At 35.6% G+C, this 24272-nt stretch overlaps 1 protein-coding gene across 7 annotated transcripts in view; it reads right to left on the reverse strand.

The window, feature by feature from the left end:
• Positions 1-16637: 16637 nt before the first annotated feature.
• DGKB (diacylglycerol kinase beta) overlaps positions 16638-24272 on the reverse strand; it is a 695350-nt gene continuing 687715 nt past the window's right edge. For all 7 annotated transcript variants that reach the window (XM_025464249.3, XM_025464247.3, XM_025464246.3 and 4 more), the window contains one exon: positions 16638-20429. In XM_025464249.3, coding sequence (XP_025320034.1) covers positions 20322-20429 — 108 coding nt within the window. In that variant the 3' untranslated portion in view covers positions 16638-20321. The remainder of the gene's footprint in view (positions 20430-24272) is intronic.

Raw genomic sequence — 24272 nt, forward strand, 5'->3', positions numbered from 1 at the left:
TGGTAATGCAATCACTGTCAAGTAGCCTTAGAAGGTCATTTGTGAATTTAAAATTTTCAGCCTTAAAATATATACATTTATCTTTATTTTGTAAGTGTCACCTTGTCACCTCAGCTTTGCTTGGTTTAGAGCATTTGATTTGTTTTGAAAATCTTAAACTAGTGATGTCTAGATAGCTAAACATTTAAACTATAATTTCAAGTGCTCCAAGTCAAAGTTACATTGACAGAATTTTCTACTTTGGATTTCCACACTCATGTGTCATCAGTGGACATCTTAATATTGAGCATCACTAGATTTTAAATGAGGTACTATTTTCTTGCTTTTCATTTTCTATTAGTTTTAACAGCTTGAATGCTATTGAAGAATAACAGCCCTTTCTTCGGAAGAGGAGTTTCCATTCTTAAATAATTGCCAGCATTACTCATACACGGCTAACCACTAATATTCTAGCTTTGGGTATATGGCTTCTTTGGCCTCTTATTACATCAACTCACCAGGAAAAAGGGCCAGAAGTTTTGGTAATAAAATTCTCTCTGCTGGGAAAGAAATAATCACTTGAATATAGATATGTACACAGATGAACAGATGACGGAGAGGAAGGAGGGAACTGGGAGGTGGGAAGGGGAAAAGGAGTAGGGGAGGTGGTTAGAGGGACAGGAGGAGGGAGGGGGGACAGGGAAAGAAAAATAATGGCAATTGAAGTGCTGTGTGTAACTCAATAAGGGACCTCAACCTTCCATTTTCAGTAGTTTCCTGTTTAGGAAAGTGTAAAATAAAAAATGGTTTAGAGAAGTGTAAAATAAAAAAATGAAAAAAAAATAAAAAATGATATGAATAACTCCAAATCGCTATTTGTTCTTCCATCTTAGTTAAATAGGTTGGAACTCATGTGAACCAAGAAAATCTGTTTTGCTTCTTTAAGTCTCAAAGTCAAGCCCAACAGTCTACCTTATTTATTTTCCTGATCTTGGATTAGGTGCTTTACTGTCCCTGTATGTTGAGAAAACATGGAAGATTTAACTCATAGAAAAAGAATACCTATCTCCTTCAAAAACTTGTGTGCACAACCTACCACCTCTCCGACTTGTGACTCTGAAAACCATCTAGTCCTGCTTAGTCTTTTCAAAGGCAGAGAAGCACCTCTAGGTGTCTTTTACTATACTCTCCATCTGAGAGGGAACATAAAGACAGGAAGTGCTGTCCCAATTCATACAATAACCAATATGTTCTATAACTGATTATGCACCAGAGACTGTCCTAGGCTACTTATATTTAATATTTTATTCCTCATAATGTAATAACTATTTTGATACTCATTTATAAAAAGAACTGAGAGTATTATGAGTTGAGTACAATTGCAATGTCAAACAGCTAATAAGTGGAGGAGCTAGAGTTCAAAAGAGAAGTGTATAGAGGTACCAAAGGGTGAAATGTTTTATTCCCCTCTTTTTTCCCCCATCCAATGTCTTGTCGTCCAGCCATGTGTCCCATCATGCAGACTTCTTAGAAAGCCCCCCTCATCAGGGCATTGTAGAGACAGTCCAAGAATGTGGCCCACAGAAGGCAAGTCCTTAAATGTTTTATTTTAAATCTTTGGCGTCTATAATTATAGTACTTCTAACTACAGTCTCTCTAAGATTTCCAAGAAGGGAAACTCAGGTTTCTTGAGAACGAAATCTGTTGCATTATGTGTACCTACTGAGGTGGTTCTACAAACATTTAACTTCTGTTTGATACTGGTGTCAAAACATCCATGTATGCTCCCAGAATCATGCTCAGCTAATCATCTGAAATAGCTATTCAGAGCCTATGCAATTGAGAGTTAGTGTCCTATGGGATTGCCTTACTTAGGATGCAATTTTGAAGGTGAGAGATATTTTTACCAACTTTGTTTTTACATTTATTTCACTCTCCTGATGAACTTGCTTTTCCCAATATTCTCTAAGGACAGGATAAATTAATAGTAATGAGCTCATTTGGAAAGAAATGGGCTCGTGATCATTTTGGCTTTGTTCACTGTGCAGTAATGGCTCCTGCTCATTTTATTTTAAGGAATTTTGCTTAGGCAAGATGCTGAGTACAGCAAGGTGGTTTTCGCTAAAATAAACCTATTGAATTTTGGTGAGCCTTTGGGACAAAAAAGGAAAGACAATTGCCTATAAAATGTGGAATTGTTATCTTTTGGCGAAGAAGAACAGTAGGTGTGTGCAGCTTCTAAGTGATAAACATGTACGTTTCTAACTTCATTTGTACACCTGCCAAATCTCCCCAGCAGCTGTCTTCATTACAACCATCTGAGCACTAATAGAATGAGCCCAAAATTTCCCAAACAACATGCATCATAACTAAACTTAAAATAAGGTTTTTATATCATCAGTTGGAAAGCTTCTGACAGTATGTATAGCAAATTTTAGAGTGTAAGGTTTGTGGAGATTTTTATTCCCTTTGTTTTACATAAACATCATGATTTCAAAAGATAGCACATTTAATAAATGGGAAGGAAAATGCCAACAGAGTTTCTTTCATGAAACAAACTGCCTGGTGTGGCATAGAGAGACTACTAAGACTGTCTTGACCTAATAGTCTTAAGCAAATAATGAAGTCCTAGCACAGATTCCTATTTTCAATGTACCTGATTCCTTATTTCCTTGTTGGAGAAGTTTGGAGAACATGGAAAGAGGAAAATATTCCCTGTGTTTCTTGTGGAGATTCATCAAGCAGATGATGCTAGGCTTGTATCTGACCAGCTCAGCAGTTTGCTGACCTAATGTATGCTTTGTAAGGAAGCATCCCTACTAGTTTGGTTGTAATCCTTGATCTTCTATTAATGCTTCTGCTTTACCTTGGAGTCTACTCTTTTGAAAATAGGGATAAGGACTAGCATCTGTTGCATTCAGTTGTTGGAACTGTTAGATCATATAATGTGTGCAAAGTGCTTACCATATTACCTGGCATGGACTGCTAAAGGAAGGCGATTCATCATCCCACTCATGTGAAAGTTAAAGAAATTTCTTTATGAAATGATTTCAACATTTGGATATTAGGACTTATCTAAGCAGGGTTTATGAAAGTTCTGAGGAAGTGTCCTGAAGGCTGGCATGCATTCTGATGTCATCCTTTAAAGGGTCTTGGTGAGAGGGTAGGCCATGTTGCAGAGCGAGGTACGATTCTCATCATAGGAAGAAAGCTCTAGTCTCTCAAAAAGAGAACAAGGCAGATGATTCTGAGTGCATGCTTGTGTCTCTGCACATGTACACATGCGCAGTGTTTGCATCTGGCTCCTGATTGGGGGAAGAGTAGCTGACAAAACTCCGGAGTCCTACCTCTTATTTTGTAGTCCTGCAGATTTGGGATCAACATTTAAAAATTCTTAGTCTGTTGCTCATGGATGTTGGTGAATACATAAGGATGAACTAGTGTGTCATTTATACAAAATTAGTTTTTCTAGAATAAATGAAACATTTTTAAAATTTTAAAGTTACATGGTCTGTTGGAGTTTGAAGCTGTCTGATAGACTAGGAAACTGATGGGATTTAAAAGCAGATACAGTTAAGTTTGAATTCAGCTTTTCTCATATTGTTATGAGTTTTTGTGAGGTGTCTCCAAATCAAGTATCCATGCTTTGATAATCAAGTGGTAGGTAATTAATAACCTTATAGGGTTCTTAAGAACATTACAGTGAATAATGTAAGGAACACCTGCAATAGCACTGGGCTTAGCACAGAAATGGCGGAGAAATAATATAGGAGGCTATTTCCCTTTAATGACACTATCCTTGATAAACTAGGGAAATATGGTAGCTAAAAAGTTTACAGAGATGAACAAGAAAAGATGTTCCATGTAAGAGAGAATAAGTGAATCAGGTAATATTAGAATATCACGATTCAGTAAATCCAATCACTTAATAACACTAACTAAAAACCAGTTTATTGAACTCCTATGATGTGCCAGGTACTAAATTAATTTCTTACATGCATCATCACAGCCCTAGAACCTTAGTAATTCCCTCACAGAAGCCCTACCATGGCAGTAATTACCTGCATTTAATAAAGGAGCAAACAAGCAGAGGTTTTGCAATGCCGTTAAGTATCTCTCTTGTTACATGTAGAGGAAAAACAGAAAGTAACAAACCCATATATCTATATAAGTGAACAAGTTCTTCCTCAGTTTTTTAAACTTCTCCTGTAATTTCTAATTTAGACAAAAATTCAAGAATTCCTCATATTTGGGTTTCAAACGTATAGGACATTTAAATGACTGATAGGTTACTCTTTTTGAGTACTGTGCATTTTTAATCATTTACTAACATCTTTATCTTGTCAGTATTATATTTTTTGTGAGTTTTTTTTTCTTTTTAGAATTTCACACACCCTCTCTAAGGAGGCAGCAAAGTAGAAAGGCCAGAATGTGCTACCAGAACCCTGAGGATTTCTTTCCTGACCTGCTGAAATCTACTTTTTAACTTTGCAAAGTGAGAACTTTTTGAACTTCAATTTTCTCAATCATTAAAATGACATTATGGCTAGATTTTCTGCTATATCTTTATATCTCTATCTGAAAATGATTTCAAATTCATGTAAGTAAAACTAACAGAACTGTTTGAAATGTCTGCCATTTTAAAAAAAAAGGTTATTTTATTTGAGCTGGAGGAAGAGGGAGGGAGATGGGAGGGAGGAGGAGAGAGGGTACCCACACACGTGAATGGAGGGGAGGGGCAGGGGGAAGGAAGGAGAGAATTCTCAAGGTGACTCCCCATTGAGCACAGAGCCTGGGGACTCTATCCTAGCATGGTGAGATCATGACCTGAGCTTAAATCAAGAGTCAAACGCTTAGCTGACTGAGCCTCAAAAGGCTTGTTTTTGGCATTAAGAAATCACAGCAAAATAGCAAATTTTTTTCCATTAAAGTGAAAAATTCACTGTCTCACCTTCACCATCTACTGGAGTGAACATTTAGGATTATTCCCAAGACACTGTTGTAAGAAATATCCAATTAAAATTGCAGTTTTACTTTTTCAAGGTCTGTAGTTTGGTTATATACATATTGACTCAAAATGCATATACATTTTTAAAAATACATACAAATTTTAATTCTTTTACATTTTAGATGCTATTGTTGAGTAACCCATCAATAAAACCCTTTCTAAATCAATCCATATTGAGTTTTCATATTGTCATTTGTTCTGGTCATATTAAGCACAGATTTTCCTATATGAACTGCATCTAGCAAGAACATTATATTGTCACTAGTAATAATATATATAAAAAAGTATTTTATAATCAATCATACTGGATATTTAATTTATTCTTCTACCCCTGGCCAGAAGAATGCTTATAATAGCATTTTAGGAAGACTTTTGTTTATTAGAGGGCAAGTGGAATGATTTTAGATTTTGATTATATGAGAGAAACATTAACAAATAAAAGAAACGTGATTTGGAGCTTTCTAGCACTTAATGGCATAGTTCACTCTGAACTCTAAATTATTTATGGCACAGAAGGAGACACTTGGTAAATAACAGGAAAAGCACAGAAATCAAATACAGATTGCGGTATTTGCAGACTTTAACACTTGGGTGACCAAAATCCAAGACTAGTGATTTATTTAATCTAAACTACTTCCTAAAGGATAGTTACATTTCTGAAGGAAAAAATAAATTTGAACATTAGCAAAAGACTTAAAAAACTTCACAAATAATCCTTCTGATTGGTTGTTAAAGCCAATTGTATACAGCTGCCAGGAATCTGGAAATATTTTTTCTTAGACCTGCTGAACATTGAGAAATAGCCAATCTTATTTCAGTACAAATTAATGATGACCTGTGTTTGTGAAATGTAATATATCATCACCAAGGCAGTAAATAAACAATCACAGGAAAGTTGGAAATCTAGAGGTGTGTTTGTGTATACATGGGCACAAATATGTGTATAGGTATGTGGATTCACATGTATGCACGTATGTTTATGTCAAAAAATGTGAGAAGCTATTCTTTAGAAAAAAGAAGCAATGAGGGGCAGCCCGGGTGGCCCAGTGGTTTGGCGCCGCCTTCAGCCCAGGGCGTGATCCTGGAGACCCCGGATTGACTCTGGCATCAGGCTCCCTGCATGGAGCCTGCTTCTCCCTCTGCCTGTGTCTCTGCCTCTCTCTCTGTATGTCTCCCATGAATAAATTGATAAAATCTTAAAAAAAAAAAGCAATGAAAACCACACTTTTTGTAAACTATGATTAGAGTACCTACTCCAAACTAAGATATAGAAAAATTGAACTCCTGAATTATCTTTCATTTAATGCACTACAATCTTTTCTCTGATATGCAAATAATTATCCTTACTTTTTAAGCATTTTATTTTAGTACTTCTCAAGAGTTTTCCTTATGTTTAAACTGCTTCTACTTGTAGATTCACTTCAGACTCCAATGGCTTGTAACCCAAGTATCTGCTTGGCCTCTTTTTCACAGAGGGAAATGATCACAGAGAATGCTTCCTTCTATTGAATTCAGTAGCAAAACCCTTCACTGGCATCGGCTCTGGATGACATCTGGTTTATTTGTTATGTAACAGATTTACTTTTTAAAAAGGTTGAAATTGCAATACTTTTTTCCTGGAATTTCCCTTAGAATTTTACTGTGCATACCTTTTTAAAAATTCAATATTTCTACCACTCAAGTTCATGGCCTACTCCCATTAAATATAAAAGCCACATCATTCATTTCAATTTCTAAGTGGTAGAGTCCAAATAACCGTAAGCCCTAGTCCAGCTTTTACTTCTTTCCTCATTCATCATTGCACACTTTTTCTGTTCCTTCTTTTCCTTCTCTTGTAATTTTCTTTTTCTTGGGATTTTGGAATTGAATATTCAGACTGACCATAAATCCAGTGAGTTTCCTGCTATCCAAGTCTGTCACCCAAAGGAAGCACTTTGTAAAAACTAAACTCCTAAATGTCAAAGATCTGGTTAGGCCTCCCCTACAATAATGGATTACATTATCAATTTCTTTACCTCTGAGACAGTAAGATCTTTTCAGGAGGAAACATTAAGGACTTTTGGAAGAAGGCAACCATTGATAGTTGTCAAAGGGACCCTGAAAAAAGATGAAAAACATTGAAGGAAGGTAATCTTATTGAATTTGCAATTGTGACCAAGGCGAGCCCAGTATACACATAAAAGGTGCTTAATTAGGCAAGATGTATGCATATATGTATTTATTCTCCAAGAGAAGCATAGGTAAGTAGACACAAATTATGGGAGGAAGGGAGAGGGGCAGAAAACCTGTAAAAGCATTTGATAGAAACTTTGGTGACTTCACCATGACTGAGTTCTTGAAGTTCTTGCTCTTTCACACTAGTCACAGGAAATAACAAAGAAGCAATGGATATAATTGTAGGAGACTGTACAGAAATCTTAACCTCTGGTTCCCTGAGATTTAAAGGTAAAGAGACCAGAGACGAACAGAACGTTTTCACAAAGATCAACTAGCAGGGAAAAGAAACCAGATACCTAAAATAAAGTAACTGTGAGAAAAGGTAGATCTAAGCTGGTGTTTATGCTTAAGACAAAGGTCTAAACAGTCACGAAGGAGAGTTGATATGTGCACAACTTTAACCTGAAGGAAGAAGCCTATTCCAACAAAGCAAGTACAGCATGGAGTTATATTTTGGGGAGGAAAGGACAAACATCTTGAGTAATGGAAGAGAAATCTAACTCTAGGAGCTACATTCCTGGTGGAGTCACTCCATCAACATACTGGAGAATCTGCAACAGCAAAGTCATTATTACTTTGTTGACAACCTTCAATGGTGTCACCTAGTGGCTACAACAAATAACAGCATGATTTTCCGTGTCAAGACTCCTCTTGGCCTCTCTCTACAGCATCCAGTAACTTCCTCTAACTTCTCATAACTACAGGATCCTGGCGATTTCTTTACCAGAAGGAGATAGGAATTGGTTTCTGTGCTAAGAGGAAAGATTGAAAGCATCAGCCATCAATTGTAAAAATAATATGTAACTGTATTTGGGTCCTGAGTTGAAGAGAAGATCAAATATTAAACACGTGCCCACTGCCTTCTGCCAGAACAGGACTCTTAATCTACTGAAAACACATTAGCAGGTGGTCCAGACATAGCAGTAGAAGAGAAGTAGAGTAAGGAATAACCATGCAAACACAAGCAATGATGTAACAGACAAGAATATACTTTCCTGTCATTTCCATGCAAAACCAAAGGTGGAAGACAAGCATTGTGGATGACTCTTGACATTAATTTAAAATCCATGTTATGTTGGTAGAGGAGAGCTAAAAGTGAATGAATCTATTACAAAATATATCTGAGGTATTTACTCTCAAGTGTTGAACTATATACTTTATTGCTAAAAAAGACTTCAAATCAATAGTTTTTCCAAATCCATTTTAAAATACATTTATTTTTTGGTTAAAATAAAGGAAGAAAAAGTATGTTTCTGCCTAAAAAAAAAAAAAAAAAAAATCAAGTGGTGCTAAAATTATAGTCTTATTTTTTTCAGACCATTGTGGCTAGATAACATTACATCTTGTGTATGGTTTCTAAGTCAAGGATTTTAAACCAGAAAAATTTGAAGGACACTGAGAGCCTAAATTTTTAAAATAACAAATAATATTCCAATTAATGTAAGTATATGCATGATTTGGTTTTGTTATTGTTAGCTATTTCAGTTATAACTTTTAATCACTGATGTGACTTAGGGTATTGTATTTCATCCAAGACATATATTAAAATCTGAAAAAAAAATTTATCAACTCCTGTCAACCCCACTCCTTAATTATCCCTATTATCATCAGGCATTGTTTATTTAGGAGAAGAAAAATGATTCTAATATTTGCCTAATAAAACATAATTATGCAAAATGTGTCTAAAATTAAAGTATTCTCTAATATCAAGTATTTTGGAAATAACTATTCTATTATACACATACTTTTATTTTGTTGAATAGTTCAGATTTGACTATAGTTATTTAAAAAGTTACAGATTTTTTTCCCCAATCTGAACTATTTACAGATATCAGAGTAGTCCTGGAATACGTGGGTGTTCTATTCTTAGTTAACTGAGAGCATGTGGCCGAAGAACTTAAGCTATGCAGGTATAATGAAAAAAAAAAGAGAGGTTCTTATAGCTCTAAATATTTTTTGATTCTAAAATGTACAAAGTGTTACTAGAACTTAGAGAATTTAAACATATAGAAAATACTTCTATGCAGATACAGATACCAGAAAATGGACCATATTCAGATATATAAGATATGCATTCCCAAGACACAAAAAGGACTGAGGTAATTTAAAAATGAAATTGAGAATATATTTAAATTTTCCAAATTTGAAAAAGTCAAATTCTAAAATAGCTCTAAAATGAAATAGATATTCCAATAATTTAACAATAGTTACAAAATCAGAGGCTATTATGCTTTTCAAAAAATACACAGATTAGAAACCAGTGGAAGGGGCTGCTTGGTTGGTTAAGTGTCCAACTTTGGATCAAGTCATGATCTCAGGGCCCTGGGATCCAGCCCCACATGAGACTTCCTGCTCAGCGGGCAGTCTGCTTGTACCTTTGCCTCTCCTTTCCTGCTTATGTGTACTCTCTCTCGCTCATAAATAAATCAGAAAGAAAGAAAAGTAGAAAAAGAAAAAAGAAAAGGAAAAAGAAAAAGGAAAAAGAAAAAGGAAAAAGAAAAAGGAAAAAGAAAAAGGAAAAAGAAAAAGGAAAAAGAAAAAGGAAAAAGAAAAAGGAAAAAGAAAAAGGAAAAAGAAAAAAGAAAAAGAAAAAAAAAGAAAAAAGAAAAAGAAAGAAAAAAGAAAAAAGAAAAAATCAGTGGAAGATGGAGTTCTAGGTAGGAGAATGAGGAAGGCATTTTCTTTCTTTTTTTTTTTTTAATTTTTATTTATTTATGATAGTCTCACAGAGAGAGAGAGGTAGAGACACAGGCAGAGACACAGGCAGAGGGAGAAGCAGGCTCCATGCACCGGGAGCCCGACGTGGGATTCGATTCCGGGTCTCCAGGATCGCACCCTGGGCCAAAGGCAGGCGCCAAACCGCTGCACCACCCAGGGATCCCAGATATTTTCAAGTGCCTACTCTCTCTTCTCTAAACTTGACATGGGTTTTCAGTTTAGGAGCACTTATAAACTAGAAGAATAAAATCAATGTAAGAACAAAGACCTCAAAGTTTATTCTTGAGTTTACAAGTTTCCATGTTCTCAAATGTTAATACTATGTGCTTGATAGGAAACATAAAAGTTATTTGAAACCAAAGGCTCATTTAGAAACCTAGTTTATGCATTTATTAAGAAAACCTTTTTTACCTAAGAGTCACCAGTGATCTTTCAGCTTTGTGAACAATACAACTTCAATTTTGCCTGTGTTTTCTTGAATGAAAAGAAACAGTAACAATCAAATGAGCATTGCCCAATATGGGCTGTTCATGACTCTCCTATTCAATTAAGTTTACTTTCCCAAATTATGTGTGAGGCAGCATGTACATATTTGTCAATAAATGAGAGACAGAACTTGTCTCTTTTGCCAAAGGGTGTCTAAAAGGTAGAATATACATATTGAAAACAAGAAAAAAAAAAAACTATGATAGAACAACTTTAAAAGAAATACCAGATATTTAGAAGTACATATGTTAAGGTAATCTAAAACACTACAAGCCAAAACCCACCTAATTCTTCATGGATATGAAAATGGAGCTCACAGCATGTAGTTACTAGAGAGCATAGAAAAGTTACAAGCATCTATAAATATTTGAAAATATTATTTAGCCCATCTGCAGATTTTTATAGATGCTAAGTGCTTCAAACTACTATTTTATCCATTATTTTTTATACCAACAAGATTATAAGTAACAATTTGTTTAATGATTTGATGCAGTGAAATAAGCTTTGAATGCATCAAGTTCTCTATTAAACAATGAGATATTTGAAGCCATATATTTTTCTAAGATTGCAAGGATATTGGAGGAGAAAGGAAATATAAGGGCAGAGGCCTTGGAAATCCTTGGAGAAGACATGGGCTAAAAGTCTTCTAGGTCTGTTATCATTCAGCATCTTTCTCCATCAATTTGATAGTAAAGGTCCATGCAGCACTACCATATGCTTAACTCAACTCTGGACTGTGTAGTTTGTTTGTTTTTAGGTAGCCTGGCTCCCTGCTCAGTGTGGAACCCAACATAGAACTTGAACTCACGACCCTGAGATCAAGACCTGAGCTGAGATCAAGAGTGAGACACTTAACTGACTCAGCCACCTAGGCATCCCTGGACTGGGGTCTTTGATAAGATATTCTTAAGTGGACTTCTACTATTCTTGTCCTTTCTTTCCTTACTCAAAGTAGCTTATTTTAATGCAAGAGAGCAAAGACACATTCTTATGTAAGAATTTTGAAGCTATTCATACCCGTAGGAAAAATAATTCACTTTATTCAGTATACACTGTAATTTCTCAGTATATGTTTAGTATATTAATAATATCTTTGTGTTTTAGAATTTTTTTTTTTTTACAACATGTGGTAAGATCAAGTCAAAGTAGACCAAACTAAAAGCAGATAGGTTACTGAAAAAGTTCAAATGATAGCTAATATTTTGTCTCAGTGTTTTGGAATATTTAATTGTAGTTGAAACAACTCACATCAACAGGATAGATCCAGAATGGAGTCACTTATGCTAAGCCCACATCACCAAATGAGACTTACAGTTTCAGCTCTCCTGGAAATGGAATCTTAAATGAGTCCATCAGTAATTGCCTGACCAGCACTAGTTAGGGAATCTGTCTGACAGATTCCTGACATCCTCCTCTAAAGTAAAGTAGCCATGCCATAACCACCTACTCTTATGCCTCATGTAATTTCCCCTTTTGTTTCTGCTCCCTTATGCCTATAAAAGTCTTTCATGTTGTACAGCTCCTCAAGCTTCTATCTGCTGGATTGGATGTGACCCAATTCTAATCAATTTTGATTCAAATAAAGTTTTTAATGAGTCTCAGTAGGTCTTTAACAGCCTCTTGCCCTCTTTAGGCATTTGGTTTGCAACTTTTTCTTTGACACAGGTCTCTTTGAAAGAACAAGTGTAGGTGGGTTGCTAATACTGTCTTTGGGGTCAAACAAGACTTCCTCAGAACAAAACTTCCTCAAAAGCTGAGCCTGAGACAAAGATTTGGCTGTTGGTAGTTTCTTTGGAAGACAATGCCAGGAGGCAAAAGGGAGACAGAGACACCAAACAAGTCAGTAAAGGTCACAATAAGCATGGGCTACTGCATCTCAGTCCTACCAAGAAGCCTTTAAAAGATTCAGTGGACCATACTTCTGAATTGTCAAATCTCTAAGAACAAGGGAAACTGGGACATTTATCAGTGGATTCCCATCCCCAATTGGTTGAGGGTTGAACTGGGGGTATTTACTCTGCCATATTTCAGTGTTCAGCCTAGACAAGGAAGCAAACATACTGGGGAATGCAAGAGTTTTCTCAGGTAGAGGTACTCTGTGTGCAGCAAACTTTCTAAAACTGCAGGTAAATTCAAGGTAGGATCTGGGACAATATGGCTCTCTTACAACCAACTTTGTTATGGAATTGCAAATCAATTTTTTAAAGCTTCACACGGGCAATAGTAATTATTATTACATTCTGATTTTTTAAAAATTACTTTTTTGGTTTTTAATTTGTATCAATTGGAATGCAAGGTAAAGTCCTTTAAGAGAATTTTCTTTTTTATGATTGGAATTTTGAAGCAGTCCTTAACCTCTGATAATATGCTGCCCTTATACTGATTTCCTTTTATACCAAAAACTAACATTAAAGAAAAATTCGTCAATGACACTTGTTAAAGCATGGTGAGAAAGACTTTATTCAAGTGGGGGAGGGGTGCTATCAGAGCAGCTTTAGGGACTACTGAAATGGAATTTGACAATAGAATAGAAAGATTGTTTCAACTCTAAACACAGCATGGGCAAGTGGGAACTAATAGCTAAGGTGCAAGGAGGGCTCAGTGGATAGAAAATTACTAAGAGAAACATCAGGGGCAAAGGTAATCAGTTATCACCTAGAGAAGGTGGAGGCTGAGAAGCCTGGTTAGATAGACCCTAAAGGTGATCAGATATGGAGGATGGGGGACTCCAACTAAATTGACTTAGGATTCCTGCTTAAATTGGACAGTACACAGACAAAGAAGTCCAGAAGTTGAAGCCGAGATGAAACAGAGTTCAAGAGAGCCTGATAGAATGAAATCAAAGAATCTTTGAGACTCAACTGTACTGAAAATACCACTGAATTAGTTAATTTCTCCCACATGTGTGGATGGTAATGGAGTCTCTAATAGATTTAAGGTTTAAGGTCTGGAATAGGAAAAGGACTCGAGTTAAGTGTCTGAAAGACAGGCTAAGTTTTAATGTGGCTGGCAACCTTTCAATGATTCAGAAAATTCTATCCTATAAACAAAATAAAAGACCCAGAAAATTGTTTACACTGTAAAATATTTGCAAAGTACTTTAATTTTCCCCTCCTAACACCTAGTAATTTACACATAAGCCAGTTTAAACTCATTAGCATTTGCCAAGCACACTCCTCTTCAAAAGCTTCAAATGGGGATGGCAATCCAAATAGCAAAGTAGGGCTTTGACCCAGCAGGTAGGGGTGGCTTCATTAGCTGACTGTTCGGCTTTTTTTCCAGCTGAAGCTCAACTTGTGAAACGAATGTGCAGGAAAATGTGGGGCAGACATATATAAATAATTTAACTTGAGAAGAGTACTCTAAACCTCTCATTTATAGTCACCTTTTATTATTTTCTTATTCCTACAGACCAGAGTAGAAAGTGTCTTAAGAGTCCCAAGAAGGGTAAAAAGCATTAATACAAGCAAATGTCCAAATAACTAAAACCAGGATTAAGCATATAATCTGAAAAAAATAAATTATTGAGATTGTTGTCTTCAGTGGCATACATCTCATACGTCAGACGCTTTTGGTTTTCTCTTTTCCCTTATTAGAGTGCTACCAATCAAAAACTAATGAACTAGGAAATAAAATTTCTCTCCCTTTCCCCACCCCCCATCAGTTTATCTGCACAGAGCCAAAGGTGAGGTATGTGTACTGGATTCTCACAATTCAAATGCATTTAAGGAAGGATTAAACAATTCAAATGCATTAAAGATTAAGCAACAGCACTTTTATTCTATTTTAAAAGGCATCAGTATTTTAGCAACAGCTCTGAACATGGTATTGTACCCATCTTCCTCTCTATGTTAGTTTCCTACTGCTGCTGTAACACAAATTACCACCAATTCAGCAGTTTGAAAAAACGCGAATTTATTATCTCAGTACCCTAGCTCAGAAGTACAAAATGGGTCCCACTAGGTCAAAATGAGTCCCACTAGGTCAAAATGAAAGCTTTTTGCTCCTTCTGGAAGCCCTGAACTAAAATCCTTTTCCTTACCTTCTGCAGAGGCCCCTCACATTCTGTGGCTTGTGGTCACCCCTTCTCCATCTTCAAACAAGATGGTGTTAACACCCTCCAATCTCTGGCTCTGATCTCTTCCACGTCTCTCTTCTCTTTAAAGGATCCTTGAGATTACATTGAGCACACCTGGACAATCCAGGCTACCTTTTATCTTAAAGGCAGCTGATTAGCATCCTTAATTCTATCTGTAACCTTAATTCCCTGTGGTTATGTAACATAACATATTCAAAGGTTCCAAATATCAGGGTGCAGACATCTTTTGGGGGCCATTAACCTACATACTACCTCTCCAGCATTCCTTGGTGAAGACAGCTATCCACATTCCCAGCCCCACAAGGCATGCAGACCCTGCACCGGACCAATGATAACCACTTGCCAGTTAAATTGTGTATCATATTGTTAAAGTGTGTGCCATGTTGGCTATGAATTAACCGAAAAGTTGGAAATGCTGTACTACTGGATATGGGAAAATGACAAGAGAAGGACATAAGAATGAAATGTGTTTATTCAGCCAAAGTTTATAAGGGATAATAAAATCGTAAAAAAAAAATAAAGGTCATATTTTAGTGATTTATTGAATACAGACTATTTTTATATAATATCTTCTAAAAGAAATTAATACCTGTTATGGAAACTTGGGAGTTTTGGTAGCTGTGATTTATCTATTCAAAGATTATTGGATATCTTATAGGGATGGCCCCAGGGGAACATCAGGGACTAGAATCCGGGGTTGGCTTTCAAATAACTCACCAATTTGTAAGACAATCAGACAAGGAACCATTTAGAAACAGAATGAAAAACTTTAGCATAGGTCTTAGAGCGTTAAAGGGGCACAGCAGAGACTCACTGGAACCACTCTGATGCAGAAATTCTCCAAAACAGAAGTGAACCAACCTTTGAGAAAGGGAATGTGCCAGGGAGTATAAAATTTGCCGAAGTACATCACCAGGAAAAAAAAAAAATCAATAAACATGGCATATGCGGTGAAATCCAGGTAGAACAATGTGGCTGCAAGTCAGTTTGCACAGGGGATTAGGAGGAATGTGGGTAGAGGAAAGGTTAAGAAGATCCAGCTCATGAAAGCCCTTGTTTGCCTGAGGATTTTGGACTATTATCATGTAGAACAGGGTGATGTGATGAGGAATATCATCCATTTCTAGAAAACTGCAGATGGTATTATAAAGGAAGGACCAAAATGGGGGCGAAAAGGATTATCCTGCTTCTTCCTTTGCTACTATGGCTACTACGTTAAAATTGCAGCCAGAAAAAAATGTTCTGAATGTTTGCTGATAGAAAATTAGTTAGAAAATCATCTCTACTTAATCCTCACTCACAACATCCCAGACACAGATCCCATGTCTCTGTCCATTGTACAGACAAGAAGACTGAGGTTTAGAGAGATTAAGTAACTTTCCTCTGAACTCTATTCTGTCAAATGTGCATCTAGGATTAAAGTTGACACCTCTGCTCTCAGAAGCTTCTTAGAGCTCCCAGAGGCGGATTTACCTTGAGGTTCTCAAGCTGAATCTTCTAGTTATCTTACTGGCATGGGCCCATTGTAAAATTTGACAGATGCAAGGAGGAAGCAGAAGCCTGGTCAGGGACATGACACAGTTATAGAGTGCTGTCCCAGCTCTGGGGGCCACCACATCCATGGGGACACAGCAGAACACCCAAGGTCGCCAACCTCAAGTAGAAGGAACCCGAAGAACTGCTGCCCTTTAACTGCTGAAACTCCTTTGTAAGATATCTTGTACAAGTTAGTGCCCATGAAAGATGTACTGAAGTCTGTTACATAAAATGAAATTACAAATGGGTTTCATCCAGAGAATTCAGTGTAAGTCCTCACAGAACCCCTGACCTACTCTTTCAGGCTCCACGGGTCTATCATCCAGTCTGTTGGTGTTCCTGGGATCTCTGAAACTGTTGGAATAATGTTCACAGCAGCAAGTCAGGGCCAAAGCAGCACAAAATAGAATGGTTCAGCTCTTACTGATAGAATTCAGTTCCTCAAAGCCCAGACTCCTTCCTCTCTGACAGGAGACCGAATGGCTGGCTTGGTATTCGCCAGAGATTTGGTGGGGTAGACTGATGGCAACTGCTTCAAAAAGTTCAAGTACAGACAAAATCTGCCCAAAATGGCAGGAAGGAATGACACTTAACTGAGAGGTTAACATTTTTATTTCAAAAAGCACGATACTGTATATAACACCTTCTAAAAAATAATAAGGTACTGTAACGAAGTGAATTCCTTTTTTTTTTAAAACCACAATAAGGATGTATAGAATCCTTCAACGTGAGTTTGTTCAAATTTTACCTAAATAGAATGTAATATAGTTGGGAGACAAAAGGGGTGATTTCTGCCTGTCACAAAATAAAAGCTCTTTTGCGGGTTTTATTTGTTTATTTATTTATTTAAATTTTACATCCTTAACATATATTACAAGGGCTTCATTGTTTAGTTTAGAATATACATACTGTATTTGAATAATTGTTTGGGGGTTATATGTGCCATGAAAGGTACATTTTCCTTTTTATAAACAATAAACAACAAACTGACACAAAAAGGAATGGAACCATTTAAAAGTTTTGTCTCATTCAAAATAGAATACAGTCTGAGATTCAACACAGATTCTTCCTTGAAAGCTGCAATTATTTCCCATCCCCCTAAAAAAGAAAAAAAGAACAAAATGCAGAAACATATACACAATTCATCGGATTTAAATTTCTACCTGCAGTAGACTACACTAAACATCTGAGCCTTCTGCTTTGTTATGGCTATAATCACATAGATAGTTTAAACATGAAAACTGTTTTAAAAGTTTGCTTTTATTCACCTTCTACAAGATGCCTCCTTTCTCCACAAATAATCTGACCAGCACTTTTTGCTTCAAATACTCATGGTATACATATGTATGTGGAAAAATACATTTATGTCCTTTAAAATTTCTGGGTCCATATAGACATGTCCATTCCTATTGGAAGCATGGCTGATCCACCCAAGATTCTTCTGGAGTGTGTATCAACTTGGTGTATTGCACTGTTTAGCAAAAAGCCTATCTCTTTTCCCCTGTTCCTCTGTCCCCTGCAAGTCCAGTGTTAATTTTTTACTTTAGAGTTTCATCTACTTAAAACTTTATACTACAATTTCTACTATATTTAAAAGAGGTTGACTCAACAACGCACCCACACACAGAGAAGAAAAAATTCCATCTTGAAAAGCTAACATTCATTATTCAATATTTTAATATACCATAGAACTTTCCTTTGAGAATTTTCCTTAAAATATATATTCTTCACTTGAAGCTGTCATAAAAATGGAAAGAATATCTTCTCTGATTTTTAAAACCATCAAAGTCAGGTTTTTAAAAACTACTTTCCAAACCCCAGGAGTAGTGTATTTGGAGGGCAAGCACATCAGTATCTTTAGAAAATGAGTTGAAGACAGTAACATTTGATTCCTATTTGAACATTTATTATTTGTACCAATGAATTCTGACTGAAAAATGTAACTACTATTATCACTAATTATAGTTACGTAGCTACACTGAAGTAAAGCTGCATCCCTTTATTTCAACTATGGAAATCTGATAGGCAGGGTGTTTGATTTGTCCCATCCCACTGTCTCTTCAACAGCTTTCTACTGCACAGATTGTTAAGAATGATTCACAAACTGTTGCTGCCTTCACACTACATACTATAAAAGGTAGCCAAGACATAATTGTATGTGTACTGAACATAAAATAATTTGTGGCTTCAGAATATGTTTTGATACAAAGCCTGCCGGCCCATTGTAGAAAATTTTGTCAATTTATGTAAAAATATTTATTACCTGTAACCATAGATACACAAAATCAATGTGTGTGTTATGTAACATTATGTCAGTAATGCATTTGTTACTGTTTAGAGATTTCTTTTGCTCCAGATTACTGTGCTGCCAAATAACTTTTTTTTTTTTTTTATTATACTAGGGCAAGTGATTGCTGTGCTACATTTGCAATTGTAATGATAATTTTCCTGGGAATGCTAAATTATGTCTTAATTTTATTCAAAAGCTTTTATTTTCAAAGCAATTAAACTTATTGTTGATTGATATTTACCATCTAATGTTCCTGGAACACTAAAATAATACGCTTTATACAAAATCTTCCATTATAGTACATTGCTTGAGAGTAGCTATTTGATATAACAGCATTCAGTTGAGTTTTCAAACCAAAGAACAAAAATTATAGCAATTTCACTTGAAATCCATAAATCCATGCACAGGACTGTGTTCAACAGAATCACTAAATGCTATTTGTTATTCAAAGATGAATGAATCAATAGAAAAACAGAACTGATAAATCATTAGTACTTTAATGCAGAGTGGAGGGAAAAACTAATAAATCATGCATTTCAAGCACTTGTTTTCCTTATGGCATGTTTAAAAACATAAAACATGCAATGATGAGATGCAGGTCAATATGAGTGAACAATACTCAAACTGCCAAGAATAGCATTTCATCTTATCACATAAATTTAATGAAACACTAAGAAAAGTACATATTCCATGATTTCTTTCAACAGAGACTCCAACCATACCATGAATACTGTAAACAATGATCTGGACCAACATTTCCAAATAAACATTCGAAATGTCGTAGAGATGGGAGTGGTATAGACATGGGAGAGTACTAAATGCATGCATGATTGGCTTCAGTGAGCTTAATAGTCCTTAGAGGTATCAATTTATACTAGAACAAAACTGATACAATCATTTACTTTCTCAAGTGCACTTAACTGACCCATTAAAAATTACAGATACCTATATTTATAAAAGACCCAAAAAAAGCAAGAAATCAGCGATTGAGCTTTGATTGTGTTGTATGGCCTATTGTCTGCATAAGGTGACAATTTTAGTTATAATGCGTAATTCACTCTCTTCCAGAGTTTAAGTCATTAAAAAATTAATCATGAGAACAATACATTTTCTCCACAATGCTAATTAATTATACATTAACCCATTTCTCTCAAACATCTTGTTCTGAATCTTTGGTGGGAAATAGTATATTAGGCACATAGTTTCAAAAATATATTTGGTTACTGGTGTGGTTATGAATTTTCTTCTAGATCTACATGCAGAAAGGAATAAGGCTTGTCATATTACCACACTTTGCTGCCAAGTAACTTGTTTCTGTTTTCACTTATTTCAGGAATGAGAAACAAAATGAAACAAAATAAAAATCACTTTCTATTTTTTAGCACAAGAAAACTTTATACCTGATATTTTAAATTCCACTCAGAAGCATTAAGATGTTGAAGAAAAACTATTTAGATACAGCAAGGTGTTGTAGTCAACTATTTAATAAAGCCTTCCTAGTAAAAGTTTCTCTTCAAGTCATAGTTCAAAGATCACTGATACACTGAATTTAAAAGGGAAAAGTATCACAATCTGTGGTTATGATCATTGTAGCAATACTGATTAGTGCTTATCAATAATTGGAATCACACAGAGAATTAGCTTTCCCATGGTATTTCCTTTATGTTTCACAGATTTCTCTCATAGGGTAGCAAATGGAAACTGAGGGAGGAATGAGTGGGAGACATAAAAATCTATGGGAATGCATGCAACAAAAATATGCAGTACCACTTCATGTAAACTTCTGCCTTCTTCATGCAAAGATGCCTATAAAAACTGAGACAAATTTTCTAATAGCTGAATTGTACATTAGCTCAGTAACAAAAACTGTTAAACCAATTTTATGATTTTGCGTGAGCAAGAGAATTGAAATGGTTCAAAGATTTCCAGCATAAGTTTCCATGGCCCAATTATGCTAATTAGATCTCTAAGAATAAAATGAGACAGGTTTATTCCTTGCTTCGGTTTCTTGTCCTTTTGACGAGGGAGCAGAACAACCCGGTTTTTGGAGGAGGACCCATCAGCATTGGGGCTTGGTTCTTGTGTGTAATTTTTATCTAGGGAAAGAAAGAGAAAGAGAGTAATCTCCAAACATAACACCAATTTCAGAGAATCTCTGTTAAGGCTAATAATATTCCATGAACTACTGGAACATCACAAATATAAAATGCAGTTTCAGAGCTTTTTTTACTTCAAAAATATTTTTTTTAAAAGATTTCATTCATTTATTCATGAGAGACACAGGGAAAGAGGCAGAGAGATAGGCAGAGGGAGAAGCAGGCTCCCTATGGGGAAGCTGATGTGATTCTCTATCCCAGGACCCCGGGATCATGACCTGAGACAAAAGCAGATGCTCAACCACAGAGCCACCCAGATGCCCCACTTCAAAAAGTATTTTTAAGGGAGACAAGAATTTGCATTTAAACCATATTCTGATGCTCAGGGTATTAAGAAAAATAAAAATTAACTGAAATCACATTTTAAATATCATGTTATCTCTAACCTCATTTGTAACAGCCCAAACTCTCTTTCAGCCACATGTTATCTAGGATAATTCACTGACCATTTAAGCAGGAAAGGACCCACCATTACAGTATTCAGAATCCCAGTTACAGTCCAACATCAAGATGTACTGGAGATCAAGCCAAGCCTTATTTATCTTGCTAATCAGATTGTTTCTTTCTTTCAACATGAACTGCAAGGTTCAATTTCAAAACAATCATTAGGAATAAAAGTCAAAAGTTAACGTGCATAAAAGGTCAGAAATGATGAACTAGCTTTCTAATTTGTTAATTAATTGGTAATAGAATAGAATCAAATATTGAAAAGCCTGCTTAAAACACTTTGGGAAACTGTTCTGAAGCTACTCGTTTTGATTTCTTTGATATAAAACTACGAATCACCTTAAATGAGACAACCTTAAAGTAGATTATGTCTGCAATTTTCTCTAATTCAAGTCTAAATTAGAGAAGACATTTTATGAATATATGCTATGCTCAAAGCTAATTGAAAGCAATTATCAAAGTGGCATTTTGTCTGTGACTTTAAGATACATTGTAAGATAATAAATGATTCTCATTATGTAATAAAAAGGTCACATCTTGCCTTTGGGCTAGTGACGCTAAGAGTTTTTCAAAAGCAATCTGAGACATTTTCTTTAGAGAACTGCGACTAATACAAGAACCATCGCTTATTAAATATCAGTTGTCACCTGCACAGCACCCGCATCAGAGATGAGTATTTCTTTCAAAAAGAAACACCACCTCATTAAAAGCTGCAAAAATATATCTCTTAAAGTGCATCCCTGACATTTTCAAGTTAAAATGAATATCCTTCACTTGTCATTCACTAATAGCAATAAAACACATGCAAAAAAATGTATGTCACGTGGACTGGATCATAAAAATCGGCACTGGGGCTTTTGGGAAATGGAGATTCACTTCACAGTCTAGAAAGACAGAAGTATGTCAAAAACCTGGAAAAATGAACAACTTTATTTAAGTCTGTTGGAATCAGGTTATTCTGGGAAGATGCAGTGTTCTTTTTACTGTAAAAAGAAATTGCACCTGTAAAAGGCCAGTAGGCTAAGCTAGCCCCAAATGCTCTGGATGTATGGTTTTGTTTTATTTTTATTATCTTATGAACTGTGGATTTGTTAGCCAGATAAGATCCCAGAATGTAGGCATCTATGTGGATTAAAAAAGATCTCTGCCAGATTTTCTTTCTTTTTTCTCTTTTTTTCTGCCAGATTTTCTCTCTTAATAATTCAGCTTTAGATTATGCCATTGATTTTTTTTTAAAGATTTTATTTTTTATTTACTCATGAGAGATACAGAGCAGGAGAGAGAGAGGCAGAGACACAGGCAGAGGGAGAAGCAGGCTCCATGCAGGGAGCCTGACGTGGGACTGGATCCCGGATCTCCAGTGTCATGCCCTGGGCTGCAGCGGTGCTAAACCGCTGCACCACCCGGGCTGCCCTATGCCATTGATTTTTAAATCCCCCTGAATCCCAATTTGTACAGTATCTAACACAGTATCATCCATTCATTTATTAATTTCACAAATTTATGGCGCCTCTACAATGCTTCAGACACTGTATAAGAACTTTTAATGAATAATGCACAATCTGTGTTCCCAAGAAATTCTAGTCAAGTAAGAAAAAGTAATTTAACAGGCAAGTTCAACATATCGTAGAAACTGAAATTAAGCAGAAAGGCTCTATTTTTTTTAATGCTGAAAATGAAAGTGATTTTTTTTACACAAAAACACTAAGTTTAAATGAATTCCTGGGGAAGCACTTATATGATCACCTTAGTATCAAAAAGAACATTAACAGGCTAAAGTAAGAAGATACGTATTTCTGACTCACAGTTGCTGAACTAAATTCTTTGGAGGGTAAGGTAATATTAAGACATTTTGGAAAATAAGTTAATTATTGTTAAGACTTTGGGAGAAATATTTCATCTAGTTATTTATATAAGCTTAGTACCAATTTATGATGAAGTGTAACCATAATATCATAAATTATTGGGTATGAAATTTTGTTCATTCTTCACATTATCTTGGCATTTGAAATTTTTTTAATCACGGCTATCTTTCTACTGGCAATTTTTTTTTTTTAAGAAATAACTTGTTGTTATTCCTTTGTTCAGTGCTTTTGATACAATGGGATCCTTAATCCATGTTCTAGTTTTCAGTTTCTAAGACAGATGGTGGCCACTCCTATTTTTAAAACGATCTAAAACCTGTCCTTTAGGTTGTTTGATCATTCCTATGATCTAAGTATACAACTCTTTCTTTAACCTAACATTATTTCCACAAAAATTCAATCTATATATTCATTGTCGATTGTTTATGGAAATGAAAAGACTGGCTCTGTTTTCCTCTTAGGAGAGAGAACATGAAGTAAACTAGCATTCATGAAATGCCTATTATGTATCTGGACACTTTGCATAGGTAATCTTATTGGATAATTAAATGTCCTTGTGTATTTGAGCAGAAGCAAAAAGTACTCTATTAAGAATAATTCCAGTTCAGGTGAGATGATGGTGTGGTCACCGAAAGTCAATGGAGGCTCCAGAAAGCTGTAGAGACATGAGTATGTTTAGGTTCAGATTGCCCAGTAGGGTAACCTGGTTAAAAGATCCTCCCCAGGAATGAAATAATGATTCAGATGCCTATTTTGTATATATTCCATACTTTTTGTTTTAAAGATTTTATTTATTTATTTGTTGTTTGTTTATTTGAGAGAGCATTTGCGCACACAAGTGGGGGAGCGGTGGTGGGCAGAGGCAGAGAGAGAGAATCTCAAGTAGATTCCATGCTAACTGTGATGCCCAACCTGGGCCTTAATCCCACGATCCCAATATCAGGACCTGAGCCAAAATCAAGAGTCAGATGCTCAATGACTGAGCCATCCAAGTGCCCCTACATTCCATACCCTAGTCTTATTATTTTTATTTATTTATTTTTGAGAACCTGATAGCTACCAGAAAAACAATGAGTAAGGAGCAGATTTTATGCCTAAAAACTTTAAAATATACTAAATTTCAGCAATCTGAAGACATAAGCCAAATATTCAGCAATCTTTGCTTCCATCTTTCAGCAATCAGGAGGTTGCTTCTTAGCTGTTGCTTAACTACATCAAATATTTATTGAGCACTGGCTATAAAGAATTTGCAACTTGATTTTGATTGATTTAAAGATACTTTATAATTGAGAGAGAATTGTAGGCACTCATAAGCAATGGTGATGGGGCTTCCACAAGTTGGGATGGCTGCATGAAGGCAGAACATTGCTTTAAGAATGCAAGATAAATATTGTTGGTCATACAATAGTGTCCTCCTATAAAAACTTTTCATTTCTGCATATTATTTATTCCTTTGCAAAGCAATAGTGGC

Source organism: Canis lupus, chromosome 14, assembly GCF_003254725.2.
Source record: "Canis lupus dingo isolate Sandy chromosome 14, ASM325472v2, whole genome shotgun sequence".
Classification (NCBI taxonomy): domain Eukaryota; kingdom Metazoa; phylum Chordata; class Mammalia; order Carnivora; family Canidae; genus Canis; species Canis lupus.